General features: G+C 43.6%; 1 protein-coding gene across 7 annotated transcripts in view; it reads right to left on the reverse strand.

The window, feature by feature from the left end:
- TENM4 (teneurin transmembrane protein 4) overlaps nucleotides 1–21056 on the reverse strand; it is a 685723-nt gene that overhangs the window by 36301 nt on the left and 628366 nt on the right. For all 7 annotated transcript variants that reach the window (XM_039848155.1, XM_039848159.1, XM_039848158.1 and 4 more), the window contains 4 exons: nucleotides 19905–20048; nucleotides 16997–17246; nucleotides 6887–7119; nucleotides 3070–3224 (listed from right to left, as the gene is read on the reverse strand). In XM_039848155.1, the coding sequence (XP_039704089.1) occupies nucleotides 3070–3224; nucleotides 6887–7119; nucleotides 16997–17246; nucleotides 19905–20048 (782 nt within the window). The remainder of the gene's footprint in view (nucleotides 1–3069; nucleotides 3225–6886; nucleotides 7120–16996; nucleotides 17247–19904; nucleotides 20049–21056) is intronic.

Below are 21056 nucleotides of genomic sequence, written 5' to 3' on the forward strand. Positions count from 1 at the left end.
GACCTTTCTGCCTGTCATTATGATGAAAAGAGACTCTCTGATGGGTGAGTGGGGAGGAGGAAGTGGGGGCTAGGGGAGGGAGAGGGGGAGGGAATAGGGGAAGGAAGGGAAGAGCAAGTGCTCTCCTGCTCTCTCCTTTATGTCTACGTGCACAAAAGCATCTGGGAAAGAGGGAGCAGTGCTCTCGGAGTCGGTCCTCGCTCTGTCACAGTGCCTGCATGAAGTTCTAGACTCGGACTGAGGACCCAAGTTTCTCTGATTTCATCCCCCTATTAGTGATGATTACGTTGAGGCTCATTTCTCATCACCGAAGTGGAGAGACTTTATAATCTCTGCGGTCCCTTCAGCTCTCACATTCTGTGGTCCTGAGGTGGAATGGAGCACTGTGCCTTTATAAAAGCGCTTGGAGCTGACTGCCTTGTTGCAGAGTTACTTGTCTAAAAAAATGGGTTGTTAAATGAAGGAACAAATAAATGACAGCGAATAGCAGAGAGAGAGAGCAAGGGATTTGGGGCCAGGACACCTCGCTTCCTCTCTCAGTTCCACAATAACTATAGGTGTGATCTTAAGTTACTGAAACACTTTGAACTACTTTCCCCATATGTAATAAATATTACATAAAGTAATTGTGAGGATCAAACAAGACAATGTACAAGGCAGTTCTTTGTAAAGTATAAAATGAATGAATATTAACAGCCTATTGTTAGCTGCCAGCCACTGTGCTAGGCAATTTACTTACATGATTTGATAAAAAAAATTTCATTTCTACATTCCTGATAGAGCCTAGCACAGGGCTCTGCATTTATAACTGCATTTACTTTCACCAAGCCTCAGGGTCCTTATCTGTAACATGGGGTAGATAATATCTACCTCTTGAGATTATTGTGACAGCTAAATAAGAAAAGTGAAGTAGTACTCATCTCTGCATCCCTATTTCTAACAGTGCCCAGCACATAATAAGTATTCAGGAAGTCATTTTGGACCTTAAGTATAGAGTTATCCTCTGTGTCTCTGGTGGCCACAGTCTGTTGAGCTGAGAACTAATCCCGTTTCAAACAGGTGGCACTATCTTCTGATCCTTCTCTACTCTGTGCCTCCTTCTAGTTTCTCCTGGGGTCTGGTCTCCGTCTCCTTCCAGAGGAGATGGTCTGAATTCCTTGGTTTTCTCCTTTGCACTCTTGCCCCTGAGCTGTGTTCTTAGCTCTCTGGCTTCCCTCGCTGCTCCCTGTGGGATGGTAAAGTCGCTGGGTGCTTGTAATAGAAGTTTTGAGAATGAAAGCCAGTACCCCCTGCCCATATATGTATATAAAAATATATGCCTGTGTCTGTAGAGTGTGGGTTTCTTCCCCTCTATTACATATCAGTTGTCTTCCAAGCCTTTGCTCTGGCTGCTTGGCAGCACCTCTAACTAAAGTTAAACAATTTTCCAACGTGTGGATTGAAAATTTTCGGCACCTGGTGCTGGCTGGTGGAGGACCCATTCTGAGAATTGAAAATACTTGTACCCACATCTTCGGGCCATAGCAGCTTCCTGATGGGTAATTTAAGCTTGCTCACAGACTGGAGAGGGAAACTCTCGAGCCAGCAACAGGAAGCCTGCCAAACTGGAAAGACAAGTGGCAGAGAGCAGATTCCATTATGAAGCATAACTATCACACTAGTTGGTGCAGAGGGAAATCACACAGCATCCAACAGGGATGTGACATGGGTGCTGGGACCGCCAGCAGCAGCCATGGGACTGGGGAAGGGGCTCCATGACACATCAGTAACAGAGGTAGGCATGACCAGTGACGCCTCCCAGCCTCTGCTGCCTGCTGAGTACCAGGGAGCAGGTCCACGGTCAGAGGAAAAGAGCTTATGTGCAGCCTCCCACAGAAGTGAGGGGGTTTAAAAAGCTAAGTGTGACTACCGCTGACACCAGTTTGCAATTTAACGTAACTCAATCCTCAATTTCCTTGGTTTTGCTAATTTCGGCAAGATGGATATTCACTGATTTAGCACTGGCCAGGCCCTGCCGAAAGATCTAGTAATAAAGGACACATCTCTTGCCAAATCATTGCGGGACAAATTAAGGACATGCTGAATAGCCCCAGTCACTTGTGTCTTTCTCTGGTCTACACTAGGTTCCTGATACTCACCTGAAAAGGTCCAAACTCTTTGGTATGGTAAGGTAAGGTCCTTCACAAACTGGCCCCAAATCATGTTTCCAGTTTCAATTCCTGCTACTACTTCCTTCTAAGAAATTTGTGCTCTGGCATAGATTCATGTTGCTTGAATATACCAGGCTCATTAGCATTTCTGTGCCTTAGCACATGCTGTTCCCTTTGTGTGAAATGCCTCCATTCTTCCTTGCCGCCCAGCAAACCCCTATTCAGTCTTCCAAACCTGGCACAAATGACATTTCCTTTGAGAAAGTGGGCACTAAAACTTCTCTTTATTGATCATCTCTGAAGCGCCAAGTGGTGCCAGGAGCCTCCATGCAGTGTTTCATGTATTCTCAATGTAAAATGATTTCCATTTTACGGATGTGAAAAATGAGGCTCAAAGGACCTCAGAAAGTTGTCTGAACTTACTCAGCTTGGTAAGTGCCAAAGCTGTGATTCAATGGATCGATCGATCGATCGATCGATCAATCAATCGCTAAATACCGGTGTGCTCCTATTGTGTCCCAGGCACCCTGGCTATAGTAGAGGAAAAGATGGACAGATTCTTCCTGTCTTCATGTAGTTTACAGTCTAAAAATAAAACAGACAATGTACAAATACCAGTGTTTTCAAAGAGGGAAGTCAAGTAGCTACGGATTTAAATTCACACTCTGTGAATCTCTGCTGGCCTTGCGGTTTCCTGGGGCAGATTTCTTCACTGTCCCCTGAGCTTCCCTGTGGTGAACATGGCGCTGTGCCCTACTAATTTTTGTGTCCTGAGTGTTCTTCACAGGCCCAGCACCAAGAGTGTGCTCTGAAAAGGGTTGTGGAATAAAAAGGCAAACCGCCCACATGCTGGCTGGGTGCCAGGTGAGAGGGCGCATATGCAGACCCAGGGCTCTGGCAGACGAAGCTCTCTCCTTACCTGAGAAATATCCATGACAGAATCACAGCTGAGGGGCCTGGCCGAGGTAAGATCATTGGAGCCCAGCAGGGTGGAGATGACCCCATTCTGATCGATGCGTCTGATCATGGTGCCATCTACGAAGTAAATCAGCCCAGACTTGTCCACCGTGATGCCTGGGGCAGAGAATTCAGCGTCAAAGGTGGTGACAACCCACACACTCATGGGGACCTGCAGGCTGACAGAGAACCTCCACGCTGTGATTTTGTTAGATCCTCTGCACAAAATTCATTCCCTTTCTAAGACAAGGAGATAGATGCCCAGAGGTGTAGAGTGACTTGTTCGAAGCAGAAAGTAGAACCCAGGTCTTCAGAGCATCCAGGGTTCTGGTTCTTCCACCTTGCCACTGCTGGAGATTTTTACTTATCACCTTAGCCATCCACTGCAATGCACTGATAACTTCTGGGAGTTTATTAAGCACTAGAGGTAGTTGTAAGGAGTATATTTTTCCATGTCAAAACTGTGAATTATTTAAATTAACCTACTTCTGAAGACCTGTAATTATACTAATCAAATCTCCTTATTGGTAACAATTTTTCTTTTCTTCCAAGATAATCATTCTTCATGTTTTCTTACTCTATTACTATTTTAGTTTCATTGGTCATTACAGAAAAATAGAGCCTACAGAAAGAATCCTTTGGATCTGTGTAGGGAATGCTGGTGAATTTAATTTCTAAAAAGGGCACACTGAAGAGAAGAGTCAGAATTGTTATTCGACATCACTTATTTCATTCCTTAGACTGTTCCACCCCACTGACTTTCTCTCTGACCAGCTGTGTGACCTTGGGCAAGTCAATGGACATCGCTGCATTTGTTTTCTCAGCTGGTAAATAGATTGTTCTAAATCTTTATTTCTCAGTCTCATATGTGTGTGAGAATCACCTGGGAGCTGCTTCAGAAAATCTCACATGGAGCCTGAGCATCTACCTGTATTTTTGACAAGCACCCTGGGTGATAATAATACAAATAAAAGTTTGAGAACCACTCTAGTAAATCAGTACTTCTTAACCACTGATACGTATTAGAATTACTTGAAAAGTTTTTTCAAAAGATACCTGTTTGGCCTCAGTCCTGGAACTACTAATTCAGGGGATAGCTTGGAATGGGACCAAAGCATGTTTTAAAAATGCTCACGGGTGATACTGACTTCCACCCCAGGTCCAGAATCACAAGAGTTAGATATAACCCTACCAAATGGAGAAGTACTCAGGGATGTTGGGGCTGAGCCACAGAGGAGATGTGCCCCCGTGAAGTGCATGGTCTGGCTGGGGAGGCACGAGAGGGAGTCGATGATGTGTGGAGTGCTCCCGGGACTGACAGAACCCAGAGAAGGTCACGACAAAATAAAGATGATTCTGGTCAGTTTTATTCTGTTCAGTTTACTCTGGGGAAGGCATGGAGAGGAAGAGTCAGAAAAAGCTTCATAGAAGTAGAGACATTTGAAGTGTAAGCTTTCCAGTTATAAAAACTTAGGCAAGTCACTTCACTTCCAAGACTCAGTTTCCTCATCAATAAAATGGGGATTATAACACCTGACTTCTAACAGTTACCCCTCAATCATTATTAGTGACTTATAATTATGAGAAAGTGACCAGCACTTTGTGGGATTCAAGACCCTTGCTATTGGGGCCCATGTATCTATGACTGGTCAGCAGGATGGTTTAAGGCACTGCCCCAAAGGCCTCTAAGGGATTAAAAAAAACCACTGGAGCAATGGTTCCTTCTGCCCCCTCCTTGGCTGTTCAGGGCTGACAAGCAATTTCACACAGGACCAGGCAGCCTCAAGGCAAGGAAGCCTTTCTTCTGTCCCTGCCTAGAATGTAAATTAATTACATTCTTTAAGTACCAAGACAGGAGTTTTCTTGTCTGCCAGGCTATGCTGTCTTTCTCTTCCATCTGCTAGGACTGATGAGTGCTTCATGAACAATCGAGTTTCTTGTTTACAAAGTTGGCTGCACAGGCTAATGGAAGTGATCTGTCCCCTGATTAATTACATCATTTTTTCTCCTTTTGTTGTGCTAAATAGATGAACATCTTTTCTCCTCCCTGCTACAAAGTGTCTGGGTATTATGGCACCCTTGTCATTTCTATCAGGCTTTTGGGCACATTCACTGCTACTACATATGTGTGTGTGTGTTTGTGCATGCGTGTGTGAGGGGAGAGTGTGTAGGGTAACTAAGAAAGACCTGGAAGGAGTAAAGATCCTCAGAAAAAAAATGGGTTAATTCTAAGAGGGTAGAAAGTTGCAACTGAAAGGGGTCACAGGAATAATTTAGCCCAATCTGCTCATTTACCAGTGGGAACACTGAGCCCCAGAGGAGGAGGTCACAAAGCCAGAGAGTGGCAGAGAAAAACCATAATGCAGAATCTCTAAGTGCAAGCTCAGTGTTCTTTCCACTCCAGCCTACTCTCTTAGTATTAGGAAATCATAATTAGGAGGGCGATTAACCACACATGTCATACTATTTACCTCACAGAGTTACCACCTGACTACTCCAGGTACATGGTAGAGATAAATGATATGATATAATATATGATACGATGTGATGTGATATAATACAATATAATAATAATAGGAATCACCATTTATGGGATGTTTATCATGTGCCCGGTACCATAGTACTAAGCATTATATTTCTGATAATATTTAATGTGTACTTCAACTGTATAGTATATCTCTATTTCACAGATGAGGGAAATAAGGCTCAGAGAAGTTAAGCAACTCACCCAAAGTTGCACAGCTATTTGGTGGCAATGTCTGAATTTGAATATAGGACTGCCTCATTTCATTAGCGTCTAACTGCTTTGATTTGAAACCAGGCCCTATTTAATTTGAAATCTGGCACTATTGAGTAATACAATGGCAATTTTCATAAGGTATCACATGAAATATATTCATGTTGACCTTCAGAATGATCCTAGGAAGTGGACACAGAAGGTGTTATTACCTCTATTTTATCAACAAGGACTCTGAGGCTTATACACTATAGGTCACTGGCTTTAGGGTGAATGATGGATATTTGTTGTAAATGATGGCTTCTCCAAAAAGCCCTCCTACTCTGCTAGGCACAGGGGCCTCTCTCAGCTCTGGACTCCCACGCACAGTTCTTTCTTCTGGCATCTCAGGAAGCACTTCTCCTTCTCTCCCATATCAGAGTGATTCACATTCAAGTCATACCTTCTGCCATAATGAACTTATCTTTGCAACCACAGTGCACTGCATACTCAGTAAATATTTGCTAAGTGAATGAAAAATTGTGATTATGGGTATGAAGAGGCCTAACTTTTTGCAGGACTCAAAATTAAAACAGTTAACCCATTCTATGGCACATGAACATGTGCAGAGATGATTTTATAAAACAACAACATGAGAGACAGAAGGACACTGATAAATAAATGAAGGGACATCCATTTGATGGAATACTATATAGCCATTAAAAACGAGTACACAGAAGACTAATGACATAGAGACACGTTCATTATTTATCGGTTAGGAGAAAAAGGAGGTTATTAAAACAACTTGTTTATTAATGCGATCTCATTTTATTTGTTTTTGGTGAGTATTGCATGCACACAGCACTTAGAAAAAAGACTAGTAAGAAAGACAGGAAATGTTAACTGGGAATTTCCGGCAGGGGGAACCATGACAATTTTAACTTTCCTCCATAGAGTTCTTGGTAATTTCCAAAAATTTTTGCAACGATAAACATGTATTTCTTTTGAAAATGGAAAGCACCCCAATAAATGTCACTTAAAGTGTTTAGAAAAAAGGCCTTACCCCTGGGGTTGGTAAGTGTGGCTTCCGTGGCCTTCCCGCCATCCCCACAACGAGTGTCATCAAAGGGGAGGCACTGGTCACCTGTCCCCGCAACCACCTCAGAGTTCTTGACGAGGTCCTTCACCACCACGGTGGACTTGATCTTAAAGACCCGCCGGCTGTTGGTGTCAGAGAGGAAGATGGCCCCACTCATAGGGTCCGTGGTCAGGTAGTACTTATGTGCTGGACTGTGACTGGAAAACAAGGACATGCCCATTGGAGAGCACTTTCTTTTTTTCCTATCAGGTAGCCAGAGATATATACAACTTAAATCCAAGCCCAAGTGTCTTATGGAAATGATGTCCACATTTTGGGTGACAGTTCCCCAATTTTTCTGGCCGCAGTGGTTGGTCTAACTCTCCCTTCCACTCAACCATCAATGCCAATGATTGTGATGCCCAGCCCAGTGCCACATCATGTGCTCAGTATGTGTTTTCTTAAAAGGATTATCAATGAGGCTTACCATACGTAGCCTGTAAATCCAAGCCAGAACCATGAAAGTGGTTGACTTCAGAGAACACTTTTAGAGTTTGACTCACAAGCTCTTCTCTCACAGAGTTTTTATAGCAGCCACAACCCTGCTTGGGACTGACTGATAAGACCCTGGCCAAATCTGACACACTGCCGGCATCAACACCGTCTTCAGCTGACACTCGTGTTACACTTATCAGGAGCCCAGTATTCTCCCACTTGCAGTCAGATACAAATGAATTGCACGATTAGTTTGTAATTTGTAGCAACATCCAAGAAAAAATAAAACACCAGAGCAGTGCTGATGATGGTTCTATTTCTGGAAAACTGTCATAAAGACAAGGCTATGCTAACAGAGGTAAGTGAAGTCAGACCACGACTGTACAGAGGCATTACGGAGACAAGGCCCTGTCTCTAGGCAGAGGGTAGGAAAAATGCACAGGCTTTGGAATCAGACCAGTCCGGGTTCTAAGTCTAGCTCTGTCATTTCCAGGTTCTGAGACTTAAGGAAATTACTTGGCCTCCTGAGCTTCCAGTTTTCTTTATCTGCAAAATGGAGATGTTAATAGCTACCTTGTTGGTGTATTGGAAAAATTACATAAAATAGTGTAAGACAAATGTTCAGCATGATACACAGCACCTTGTAGGTACTCCATTAACTGGTGTTTTAATTACTGGTCATTATGTCTGTTTCCGTACTCAGAGAGGACTTCAGAGTAGGTGCCGCTTATTAAGCTTGGATTCTGTTATCGCACGATACTGATTTATAATTTCTTCCAAGTCTAGGCCACATTGGAGTTGGAGTCATAACTCCTGGGAAGCTGTTCTCAGCTCCTGTGCATGGCCTGATATTTCCCAGGTCCTTAAACTGCATCTCATATTGACAGCCCATTATTCCAAGTCTCTGGAAAGTCTTCTGGTTCAAAGGAATCTCTCTGTTCAGGCTGGATGGCCCGGCACTGGCCATTTTCACTGGACAGTGGGACATACTATGTTAAGGGAAGCGGGGAAGAGTGAGCAATGCCTAGAGCACCCACAGAGTAGGGGCGCTGAACATCCCCTCGGGATGTAAGTAAGGGGGTTAGAAAAGTCTAGAAAGAAGTTATTTCATATTTTATCAGGCATGTAAGTTTTGGGTCTTTAAAAGAAGAAATTTTTTACAGATTGGTGTTTTTTTTTTAATTACGTGTGAAAATTGGGGCACCTTAATCTTTTTAGTGTCAAGGTGTCTAAAGGTGTTAATCTGGCCTTGACTGTCTGTCATCATAACCATCCCTCGCTTTGGACAGTGTCTTGGGGACTGGCAGCTTCTAACAAGGCTTTCCTTCCTTCGTTTCCTCTTCTTGAATTTGACTAAGATGTCATGATTTCCTCCAACCGTCTTGCCTCTCCAGCCCTAACACTACTGTCCTATCACCTTTTTCTTGAATAAAGGGCAGGTCTCTCCGCCTGTAGCCTGGGTCCTCCCCAAGCTATTCTCTACCACCTAACCCAAATACCAACATGTCACCTCAATACTTTTCCTTCTAGGACTGCCCATTATTTATAGGCTAAGTTCAGAACTCCCAGCCTAGCAGCACACAAGGCCCACAATGCTCTGCTGCTGCTCCATCTTCCCAGCCTTCTTCCAGACATTTCCTCACAGACCTCCTGCACTCCAGCAATACTGACAACTTGTCCCTCAACGTGCCTTCATGTGTTTTTATATCTGCTATTCCTGCCCCATGGGAGATCCCTTCCCCTTCCCTTTTCAGTCTGCTGACCTGCTACTCACTCTTCAGGGGTCAGCTCAAATGGCACCCTTTCTGGTCAAACCTTCCCGGACCTTTCTTCTCTGTGCACTGAGATTCATATCTGTTCATATCTGGATTACAGGACACTTAACATAATGCTGTGGCTATTTATTTATGTATCTGTTTCCCAAATCCTACAGTTAATACTTGAAGAGACAGGCTTTTATTTATTTTTGTATTTCCAGTGATCAGCTTGGTGCCTTCTAGCTCATAGCAACCACTTGCATTAAGTAAATGGCATCACCATTTTTAGTTCATTTAAGTGGTATTTTCAATCAAATTCCTGAGTTTTTCTTTTACTTCTCTTTTGGGGGCGGTGGTAACAGGGGAGCTGTCCTGTTTATCCCGAAATGACTCCTGTGACTTACCCTATAACGTGGCACAGATTTAATCTTTTCCGATGACACTGGTGCTGGCTAGATAAAATGCAGTGACCTTAGATCCCACTCTGTAACGCTAGGGCAGCCTTGATCTTTCTGCTTTCCTGATAATAGCTGTGAGGTGGAGGTGATTATTTCATTCCTTTGTGCATTACTCATGATAAACTGGTGCTATCCACCTTGGCAGAAAAATGGGTCCTGAGGGAGTAAGATGAGGGGCCCTGTCCACTTAGATTAGCCCCCTGCGTTTCTGGCTCATGTCTTTTTGCACTGCCCCAGAGAAGTGCCACTCACGTGGAGCTTCTCAGATTGGTGAATTCCAGAACAGGGCCGCATTGGCAGGATCGTTCCAGAGTTTATAAATGCTGTGGCCCTATCGTTTGTGCCCAAGGACAAATTTGAGGTCTGTGGTGGTTTAGATGTGAATTCTAATTTGAGAAAGTCACCTAAATCATTCAAGCTGTAGGTCCTTTAGCTGTCAAATGATTAAGTCCCTGCTCTGCTTTGCTCAGAGGCTTGTCATTAGGATCAAATGAAATTATCCATCTCAACAGCCCTTTCCACTTGGCAGAGCTCACTTCTTCCTCATGCCACCTGCACTGGGAAAAGCACCCGGTCCTCTGCTGGGAGCAGTGCCACCTGTCTGTGGAGCACAGCTGCAGAGACGACTGTCATGAGAACAGAAGCATTCTCTACCATCTCTGGGTGCCTATTCCTTTCTGGACACTGCGCTAGCATTTTACACTCATGATCTCATGTTCCTCACAACCGCCATATGAGGCAGGTGCTTCTTTTTTTTTTTCAAAGTATTTCAGAAAACTAAGACTGAGAGAGGTGAAGTGACTTGACCAGGGTCAGAAACTGCTAAGTAATAGGATGGATTTTCAACTCTGATCTACTTGACTCCAAAGTCAGTGTTCTTCTTACTTCTCTACACTGCTTCTCAGGGTCCAGGAAGCTCCACTGCCACCAGAGTACCTGCTCATATCTTGAAACTGAGCTCAAGCATCACCTCATCTGTAATGCCATTCCTTGATTCCTGGGCTCCCCTTACCCTCACTGATAGAATTGGCCACTTCTTTGCTGTATTCTCACTAGACTCTCAGCAGATTGTACTTTTCCTACCTCTAGCACCTTAAGACATGTTTCTGTTTGGTAGCCTGTCTCCTCCATGACATCTTGAACTCCTCAAGGGTAGGGACTGGCTTCGAGTCCCTGGTGCTTAGACCTGGGCCAGGGCAGAGGAAGTGCTCCAGAAAGGTCTGCTGAATTTATGAATCAGTGAGTAAGTGACCATCTGCCTCCCTGGGAGAATATGCAGAAAATACCCACGGCTAAGGATCTTAGAGTGATGGCTCACAAACATGGCTACACTTCAGATTCACCTGGAAAGCTTTCAAAAAAGCCTCACGCATAACATCTGAAGGGTCTGGGCATCTGTATCTTTAAGATCTCTCCAGGTGACTCTGAGGCACAGACAGATTTGTAAACCATGGCCTTAGGCCAGTGCTTCTCAAACTTTAATGTCCATATGAATCACCTGGAGATTTTGTTAAAATGAGGATTTCAGTTCAGCAGTTCTGGGGTGTTGCTGCCTCCAGTCTGTATTTCTAACGAGTTCTCAGAGGATGCCAGTGTTACTTGACTGCACTTCAAGTAACAAGGCCTTAGAAGACTCTGCCAACCATAAATGCATGGGATAGACGATGGCCTACGGCTGGGACCCTGGGCCCAGTTCTGTGGCAGACGTGTGTCTGACCCAGTTCTGATCCTGAGCAGGGCTGCGCACAGAGTAAGGTCACAGCTCTGTTTCCAGAGTCTGCCTAAGGCCCACATTCTTTTCTATTTTCTTAAACATAACCTTGGTTACATAAAATCTTAAGAGACTATAAGGGTATCATTACTGAAGTTAATGAGCTAAAGTCAAGCCTCACTCTGCCCTCTTTCTAGGGAATTTCCTAGCAGGAGCTGCGAGCCCAGGAGTTTCTTGGGATGAAAGGTGATCTAGTCTCTGCTTCTGAGTGAGAATTCTCCCTTTGCCTCAGAGTAAGGTCTACCTTGTGCAAAGGAGCGTCCCTTGACCACATCTGGTGGCAGCCCTAGCAGAACCTGATTTACTGGATCTTGGAACCAATGGGAAGAGCTCAAGTATGAGAGCCACACAGACATGGGTGCAAATACCAGTTCTACTGCCCACTTGGTAGGCGACTTTGGGCAAATTGCTTCATTACTCTGAGCCTCAGTTTTTTCATCTGAGAAACGGGGATAATCACATCTACTTCAAATGGGTATTGTGGGGACAAAATTGTATAAAGAATGCAAATCTTGAGCATAGTACTTGTTCATTAAAAAATAAAAATGGGAGGGTAAAGTGGGTAAAGGGGATCAAATATATTGTAGCTGAAGGAAACTGGACTTTGGATGGTAAACACACAATAGAATATACAGATGTCAAATTATAATGTACACCTGAAAATTATATAATTGTATTAACCAATGTTACCAAAGAAACTTAATTTAAAAAAATGCCCAATAAATGGTAGCTGGTCACTTTGAGAAACCTCCAGAAAATTTATGTTGCTACATAATGGAAAAGACAGGTATGGTAGACTTAACATTGCCCTGTCCAACCTATTTCCTGGGGCAGTTAAGGGCTCTGCTAGAATTAACATAATATGTATAGCTGTGATTGATCTAGACTGAGTTCAAATGTACTTCTGAGCAACAGGCTTCAAATATTCCTCTATGACCCTGGGGAAGAGATCTGGGAAGAGATGAGGATCCTTATTCCCTGAAGGGGTCCACAGAGGAAGATGCCCAAAGGATTAGTGGTCCCTGGACTGAGCGTGCTCAGCGTCGAGGCCAAAAAGGCCAAAGGCAGAGATGAGACTGCTCTGAGGAGTACACACACACAGCCTAAGAGCACCAGCCTGAACAAAAAGCTATTCCTGGGAACAGCTGAAACAGTTAGTGCTAACGAAGAGGACAAAATTTTAGAATTTCATTATCCACTTCTGACATCCACTGATGGGGACACGAAGGCCCAGAGAAAGGAAGGGATTTGCCAATGTCTAGGTACCAGTTAAAATCAGAGCTGGAACCCAGGCCTCCTTATTCTGGATTAAATTCAGAAAACTGAAAGGCAGAAAAGAATTCCTTTTCCTCTCCTACTTTGGTCACTTTAGAAATAGTTTTTAGCACCTGAGAAAACAATGAATTGAGAGAAAGCAAGAAACTGGCTTTGAAATCATACCATAGCTGTAGCAAAAGATCACTAAACATCAGAAACAACAGGCGCCGAAACCATAACTCTCTCAATTTACAGATGGCAAGATTAAAAACCAGAAAAGCAAGGTGACCAGCCCAAGGTCACATGATGAATGCACAGCAAAGCTGGACAAGCACCCTGACATCCTGACTCTTCCCAGCTAGGTCCCCCGGTATCCTGGCTGTGACCCAGGCAGTTATCACCACTGATGGACATTTTTAATGTTCAGTGCTAGGTGTTCATCATGATCTTCACTGAAATATACTTCACATGAAATATAGTGAACTTGAGGGCACATATCAACGCATAGTTCAGTATCATCTATACGAAGCTCACTGAAAATCTTTTAGATTTCAGTATCAGAAAAAAATATTCCTCCTCTGAGAAGTGGGCATATTTTCCCATTTCCGATAATGCAGACCATAGAAATATTTGTTTCCCTGTTTATTCTGTCTGCCGGGAAGTTCAGAGTCTAATTCGATATATGATTACATATCTCTGTTTCCTCTGTTTTTCTTTTGTTCCTAAATTCTATTTAATTTACTTTAATGCATGTGTCTTTGATAGTAAGAGGACTGAATTCCTTTTTGGGAAAGATGAAGACATCATATAATTCTTATAAAGATGATGATAATACTACATCACCACCACCACCACCGCCACCACCATCACCACTTCTGGAGCTCCTTTCTGTGCATGGCACAATGCTAGATACTTTACAAATATCCTCTGTAACCCTTATAACAACCTCTACGGGAGATTTTATGAACCTCAAGTTAGGAACTAAAGCTCAGATAGATGAAGTAATCTTTTCTAAGTCACACAAATGGGGAGCTTCAGTTTTCTCAACTGTGAATTGGATGTATCATGAGTACCTCCTTCATAGGGGGTAAACTGTTATATAAACCGTGTAAACCACTTAACTCCCTCTCTGCTACACATTAATGCTCTGTACATGTTAACTATTATTATGATCTTAGTATATATGATTGTTACCTGAATACTATATCTAATCATGTAGATATTGATATTATTATTGGATTTTGGGTCATCTACCTCCTATCATCTTAAGACTTTCTTTTATCACAACTTAGCATCCACTTCATATGCCACTTTGATCTGAGCCACATGTAGGTGACTGAGAGCACCTCTGTAGCAGTGCAAACCAAAGCTCCATCTGCGTAAGGCAACTTTCAAGTAATCCAAAAGTGTGTGAGGCCGGGAGACTCTAAAGAGACTGTTACCCAGGAGTCAAATAAGTGCCACAGTAACAGGTGACGCTGACAGGCAGACATTTCTCCTGGTGTATCCAATGAGGTTCACTTCTGTCTGCTGTAGTGTCACTGTGAGCCTACATGACAAGGGGTATTGCTCTCTTTGTGCGGTCTGTAGGGTCTGGAAATCCTACCCCACTTTGTTCTTGTTGGCAAACTGTCTGGTGGGGTCACCTGGCATCCCAGCCACTAAAGTCGAGGTACCTAGAATGCCCACAGAAGTGCAAATCTGAAACCTGTCTTCTTCTAGTTTCTTCTCTTGATCGAGATGTTCTCAGGACTTCCCACTGTGACCACCAAAGTCACTCAACACAGTTAGGATGATGTTCTCCTTTATTCTAAGGATAAGCAGACTGTGGCGTTCACATTACTATGCCAACATTAAAATTATTCCTTATTACTTCAGTCTGTCATGTTCACAGACTACCAAATAAACTGCTGCACTTTGCTAGAGAATAAAGGAGTTCAGGCTCTCACACGTACCCACCATTATTAATGACGTCCTTTCATTGTAACTGATTACCTCCAATCAGTTCCAGCCACAGAGGATTCATTTGCCATTGAGCCTTCTGAAATTGACACATGCATCTTACCACACAACATGCAACAAGGCAGAGGAGAGACAGGAAATTCTCCACTGGTTGGCTTACCTATGTCTGAAATCTTTATTTCTGACAGAAGACAGGAGAGCAGGGAATAGAAGAAAGAATGAGGTGTTAGCAGCAGGGTTAGAAGCATTATTAGCAGCCTGAAAACTTGACAGCAATGGTACTATACAATTCTATAATAAATAAAGACTTAGCAGCTATGACACTGATATATTTTATAGTGGATATTGCTTGTCAGTGAGCTCACTTACAAGCAGCTACATATCACAGAAGAGGCATGGTTTCACCTGTACCACTACTGCTGACTTCAGGAAAGAGGACAAGGTTGACACATGGTGTTGCTTTCACCAGGGCTAAGAAAGAAGTTGAAACAATAAACTCCCTGGCCAGACAGACACATGCTGTGTCTCTGTCTGTGCCCGCTGTCTTACAAAGAGTTATCAAAACGTGCGTAGCCCACTATGGTCCTCTTCATAATATAATACAGAATTGGAGATACACTATGATTAGAAGGGAGAGGCTAACACAGAGAAACAGACCTGGGGACAAAAAAAAGACTGGAAGAAAATATATAAAGATGACGATATATTGATAAATTTATTTTTCTTTCTAAATTTCATTTACTCCTCCCTTCCTTACCTGCTGTCTTCCATAATCTCCCCAAAATGGTGGGAGGAAGACAAGGAAAATGGGCTCTCTTACTTTAAAGATGTGAAAATGGAGGCCCAGAGAGGATAACTGTCTTGCCCCAAGCTGCACAGCTTCTCTGCCAAGGTGGGCTGATCCCTTAGGCCACAGCTCTTTTCCTCACAGTATAGGAGATAGAAAGACAATATGAGAAGCTAACTGGAGCAAACATCCTCAAGGGTTCCTTCTTCCTTGACAAATGTCTTTGTCAGTCAAACTCATAACAGAGAGAAGAAAGGCAGAGAATGTTCCATCAGTGGCTTGGTTCTCATTCAGCCCGATATCTGATTTCCTATGACTACACAGAATGAGAGTTTCTCAATCTTTTCATGTCCAAAGACCTTCTCCTTCACTTGTCCCTGTGCGTGTGGGCAAGTACTAACGGTCTCCTCTTGGGGGCTGTGATGGCTGTCTGTTGGCCAGCAAGCTTTCCCCTCTGTTCACCTATGCACTGCAGAGTGAGATTCTCAGCAGGCACTCACCTCCAGGGAATAACTTAATAAGGCATTCAGCCAAAGTGGTCCTCATTGGGTCAATTGACAATTCTTTGATGAGGAAGAGCTACATGATGGCCTTCTGGTTTTGGGTCCACCATTCTAGAAGCTAGACCTTGGGCAAGTTCTTCAACTTCTCTAACTCTCCTTTTTCTTGTTTGTCATGGGCATTAGTAATCATTATCTCGCAGAACTCTTATACTGGGTAAAGAGCAAGGGCCTCACAAAAATGAGTTTCCTTTTCCCCTGGCCACTTTGGAGGAAGGTGTTCCAGCTGAAGGGCCTGTCCCACTCATATGGACCCCAGCCCAGAAGAAAGCAGTTGTGAAAAACTTGGTATAATTTCTCCTAAAAAAGGAGAGCAGGGCTTCTCTATGTCTAACCACAACTTCTCTGTGACCAAAGAGCCCACAGTATTGTTGTTCTAAAGAGATGTGGTTTAGGCAGGCATAGAGAAAGTCCAACACATCAGGCCCTTCCCTGAGCTGTAAGTGTGGCTGTGCTCTACTGCTCATTGTTGGGATGGAGGAAAAGAAGAGATCGACTCGGCTGGCTTGGCAGCACCTTAGGGGCAGAGAGATGCTGCCTGATTTTAGCCTGGAGGTCTTATCTCAGTATTAGGCAGCTGAAGAGAACTCCTAAACCTGATGAGTGTTAAGTAACAGGGCCGATCTCGGTAACACTGGCATGGGACCTTGGCCATTAAGCTATCCTTGTCCTTATAAAAAAGACTCATGTAACTAAGTGAAATCAGGTTGGTGCTAGGAGGCAGAGAGAAGATTCAAGGGCTTCCAAGGAGTCTAATTCTTGGTTGCTAGCAGCCTTCTACATCACCTGGATGCAAGGTTAGCACCTCTCTGTCCCAAGAGTGGTTTGTCTTCGTTGTGGTGCCCTGTAAAAAGCAGCACTTGCTTCCCCAGAGTCCCCAGCAGGGAAGTGAAAAGTTTAGCCTCTGAGATGGGAAGTGAAAAGTCTCTGAGTCTGACAGGTGAGGCTCTGTCCTGCCCCTTTCTCGGGATCCAGTGGGAAATGCCAGGTAATCCTAATGGCAAAGGGACATTGTTAAGAACTGTGAGGAAGGCATCACCATACACACCTCAGCTCCAGGATGTTGGTGACATTCCCAGATGGGAAGATTCTTCGGATGTAGTTGAAATCTCCGACATAGAGGCTCCCATCAGAGCCACATGTCAGGGCCACAGGGGCCAAGAGCTTGTTGCCGTCAGCAAGGCCATTGCAGCTGGGACAGGAGATGCTCCTCCGGCGTCCATTGCCCATGATACTCCCGATGACAGGGGGCTGCTGAGACACGAACTGGTTCTCCCCATTCCCTTTGTGCAGGATGCCTGCAACAAGCACAGAACAGAACCACCGATGGAGCAGGGTGAGGCTCTCTTCTGTGGCTGACCACGGAGTGGCCTAAGTTTCACAAGCAGTGCAAGATCCCTACCTACCATTTCTACACTCATCTCCCAAGGCTGCTTCACCTCCAGAATGAAACCCAGAGGAGCCTGAACAGGCCATATTGATTTATTGATTGAATCCTCACGACAACTCTGTAAGATAACAGGGGAACAGGCTAGGTGGCTTACCTGAGGTTACACAGATGATACTGGAAGTTTCCTGAGTTTGGGCTCTCAACCATTCAGTTCCACTGCCTCTCAAATAGATGGCACACATCTCATGGACCTAGTCCAAGTCTCTACTACACATGAATTCTTTATTGCACTTGCCTGTTTTTCTCTCTTTAGACTGATACTATTTCAAGGTGGGGGCTGTGTCTTCTCCCTTTTCTATATCCCCAGTGTCAGAGTCAGAACCTGACACAGAGTAAGTACCGATATTTATAGAAATGCATAAGGGAAACTCAGTCTCTTCTCACCAAGGAGACCCCAGTTTTTACCTGGTTTTGTTGCTAATGGGCTGATCCCAGATCTTGCAGAGATCTCTTCACTGCTTTAGTATCCTTGGACCTGTTTTCCCACCAGCAAAATGAAGGGATTGACCTCAATAACTCATAAACTTCGTCCCATATCTAATAGTTTCTTTTCAGGCCCAGATCATCCTTTATCTCCTGTATATTGTCACGGCCACCAAATTGGACTCTTCACCCTTACCAGCTGATGCCTGAGTGAGTTTTGGTTTTCATGGTCATGAGCATATTTTCCCAGGCTGTCATCTATTAGCTTTGGCCTTTATTGAACAGATATCTTCCATTTTTATGTCGTCTAATCGATCATTTTTCTACTCGAATGTTTGTGCTTTTTGGGTTTTAGTGAATCCTTTGAGATCAAAAAGATATTCTCCTATATTTTCCTCTATTAATTTTAAAATATTATCTTTTAAATTTGGATGTTTATCAAACTTTATTTTGTTTATTTTGTAGACAATATGAACTTAATTTTTTCTCCATGTATTGAGCCAGTTTTCCAAGTATCAATCTCTAAAACACCTACCCATCCTCCACTGTAACGTGATGCCACCTCTATTGTATACCAAGTTCCAATGCACATGGTGTGCAGCAGAAACTTGTAGGTATCCATGGATCTCCACGCTATCCCCCATCCTTACTCCATAGTTATAGAAACCCTGATGTTTAGTTGGGCACAGGACCATCTGGAACTGACTATAATCTCCACCCTGTGTGCAGCTCTACTCAGCAGGTGATGAAGTCCCAGTCAATGGTGTGGCAATAGAAGTAGTACTTGTGTTGCTGGGAGGTGTCCTTACAACGGAAGGGGCTTGCTCTTAGTCCTTTCCTCCTTGCTGGCTGGAAAGGAGATGTCACCTTGGACCATGACCTTGAGGATGGAGGCTTGAGTAGAGCAACGAGAAGAAAGGAGCCTTGACCTCTGACCCTGCAGGGCATTAAACCAGCCCTGGGTGATCTAGCTCAAGACTTTCAGGTGAGCGAGAAACAAATTTTTAATAAGTTTGCAATTCTGTTATTTTGGCTTTTCTGATGTTCATGGCCAAACCTAGTTCTAATTACTACTCATAGGTCAGTGTCTGAAGTCCTCGTCCTGTCCCATGGAATCTAATTATCTGTTCCTGTGCCAGCACCACACAGTTTTAGTTTTTCTAAGACAGCTTAATATCTGGAGAGTGCCTCTTTGTATTCTTATTTTAAAAAACTGCCTTAGCTAATTCCAAATATTTATTCTATCATTAATTGTAGAACTAGCTTGTCAATTTCACCACCCCCCATCCCCCCCCGCCCCCAAAAGCATGTCGAGGCTTTGATAGGCATTCACTGCATCTATAGGTTAGGCAGGAGATATCCAATATCATCCCAGAACAAAGAGTGAGCTATCTAACAAATACAGATCTGATTGTGTCTCCGGCATGCTTTAAACCTTTAGAGGCTTGACATTTCCTTCTGAATGAAGTTGAAAGTTCTAATCTTACCCTGGGCTCCAGCTGCTCAAGCCCCCAGCTTTGGCTTTTGCTATTCCCTCCATTTCACCCTTTGCTCAAACCACAAGGAACCTTCTAGCTCCAGTTACTCTTCTTTTAGGCTTCAGTGCTTTGGCACATACTGTGCCCCCTGCTTGGAATGTTCTCCCTACTTGTGATACAGGGCTACTCCTTTAGACCCTCTGAGACTCAGTTTAGTTCTCTCCAAAGACACACCTTGCTGAACCAAGAAATTGAGTGAGGTGCTCCTCATCTATGCCCCACAGTGTCCCCCGCTTTCCTCTATGATGGCACTGTCCATGGCACAGCATGGAAATTGCCTGGAAAGTGTTTGTTTCTGACCAAATTCTTGAGGCCTTTTGATTCTGCATCCTCAGGGTCTAGCAGTGACAAGCAAGAGTAGGTTTCCAAGGAACATTTGTTGACTAATCTTTCAGACTGACTGACTGCATACGAGCCTATGGAATCTGCAGTGTGCATTTTTGTTTGTTTGTTTGTTGTATTTTTTTGGTCTCGCAAGGCACAAAGGATATGAGACAAGGGTCACACCCATGACCTGGCTCTGGGGATTCTATTAATCCACTCACCACTTTGGATGTTGAGGGCATGATGCTTGTCCAGGCTCCATCCTCCCAGCTTGGAAGCATCAATTTCATAGCCCTGCAGCATTGCTGTTCTTTTTTCCCACAGGATCAGATCAGGGCAGGATTCGTACTCATAACCCACGGAAACTGCAGACAACAAAAGGCATGGAATGTATAGGTGAGCAAAGCCTCTTCTTTGTTGTCTCTGTCTTTTGTAGGAAAGGAAAAAGGATCCTATTTCTTAGTGGAACCAGATCTATGTGCAATACAAACACAGGGATGCCAAGCCTGAATATCCTTTTTTTTTGAAGAGTGATGGTACGTTATTAGGAAAAGTTAAACGAAGGTACTGAATTTTTTAAAAAAGGACCCAGGTGAATCGATTCCAGGGAAATAATCTTTAGCATGGGAAATACTTTAGGCACAAAAGTCTTCACTGCAGCATTATTTTTAATAGTGGAAAACTGGAAGTAATCTAAAGGTTCAGAAAGGGCTAGAGGTTGAGCAAACCAAAGTGTATCTACTTGAGGAATATTATGCACTACTGGAAATTATGGCTACGAAGACCACGGGGTGTCATGGAAAATGCGTATGGAATAATGCTAAGTTGAAAAGACTGGTTATATACAGTATGATATCTGTGTTAAAAAATTCATACATAAAAAAATGTAAATTTTAACGAGTAGCTGTATTTGTTTATAGGAACACGTACGACTATTTCTACTTTTTGACCATTTATCAAATTTTTATTAATGAGCATAGTAGTGCATGGGGGATTAGACCTTCATGGGTTGGAGCTGCTAATAGTCCAGCTCTGAAACAACCCTGGGAGCCTGCTCTCATCCGGAAGCTGAAATGAGCATAGCCAGCCTCAGAAGCCCAAGGTCTGGGTAAAACTGGGATTCCAGGGGAGGCTATAGTCACCTTCCGCTTCATCTGAAAAAAAGATAGCCATAACAATAACAAAGAGACAACCTCTCTGATTAGAAATAAGGTAAAGAGGCCAGAAAGGCTTTCTGATGAAGGAAGAATCTTAGCTCCTGTACTTCAATAAAACTAGAGAAACCCAGGAGCTCTAGACACTCATATTTGTAATGGGTAAATTCAAGTCCAATGGCTGTGGGAGCCAGGGCAATATCCAAACAGCTCTGTCTT

This window comes from Pteropus medius, unplaced genomic scaffold, assembly GCF_902729225.1.
Source record: "Pteropus medius unplaced genomic scaffold, Ma_sr-lr_union100, whole genome shotgun sequence".
NCBI classification, from domain to species: domain Eukaryota; kingdom Metazoa; phylum Chordata; class Mammalia; order Chiroptera; family Pteropodidae; genus Pteropus; species Pteropus medius.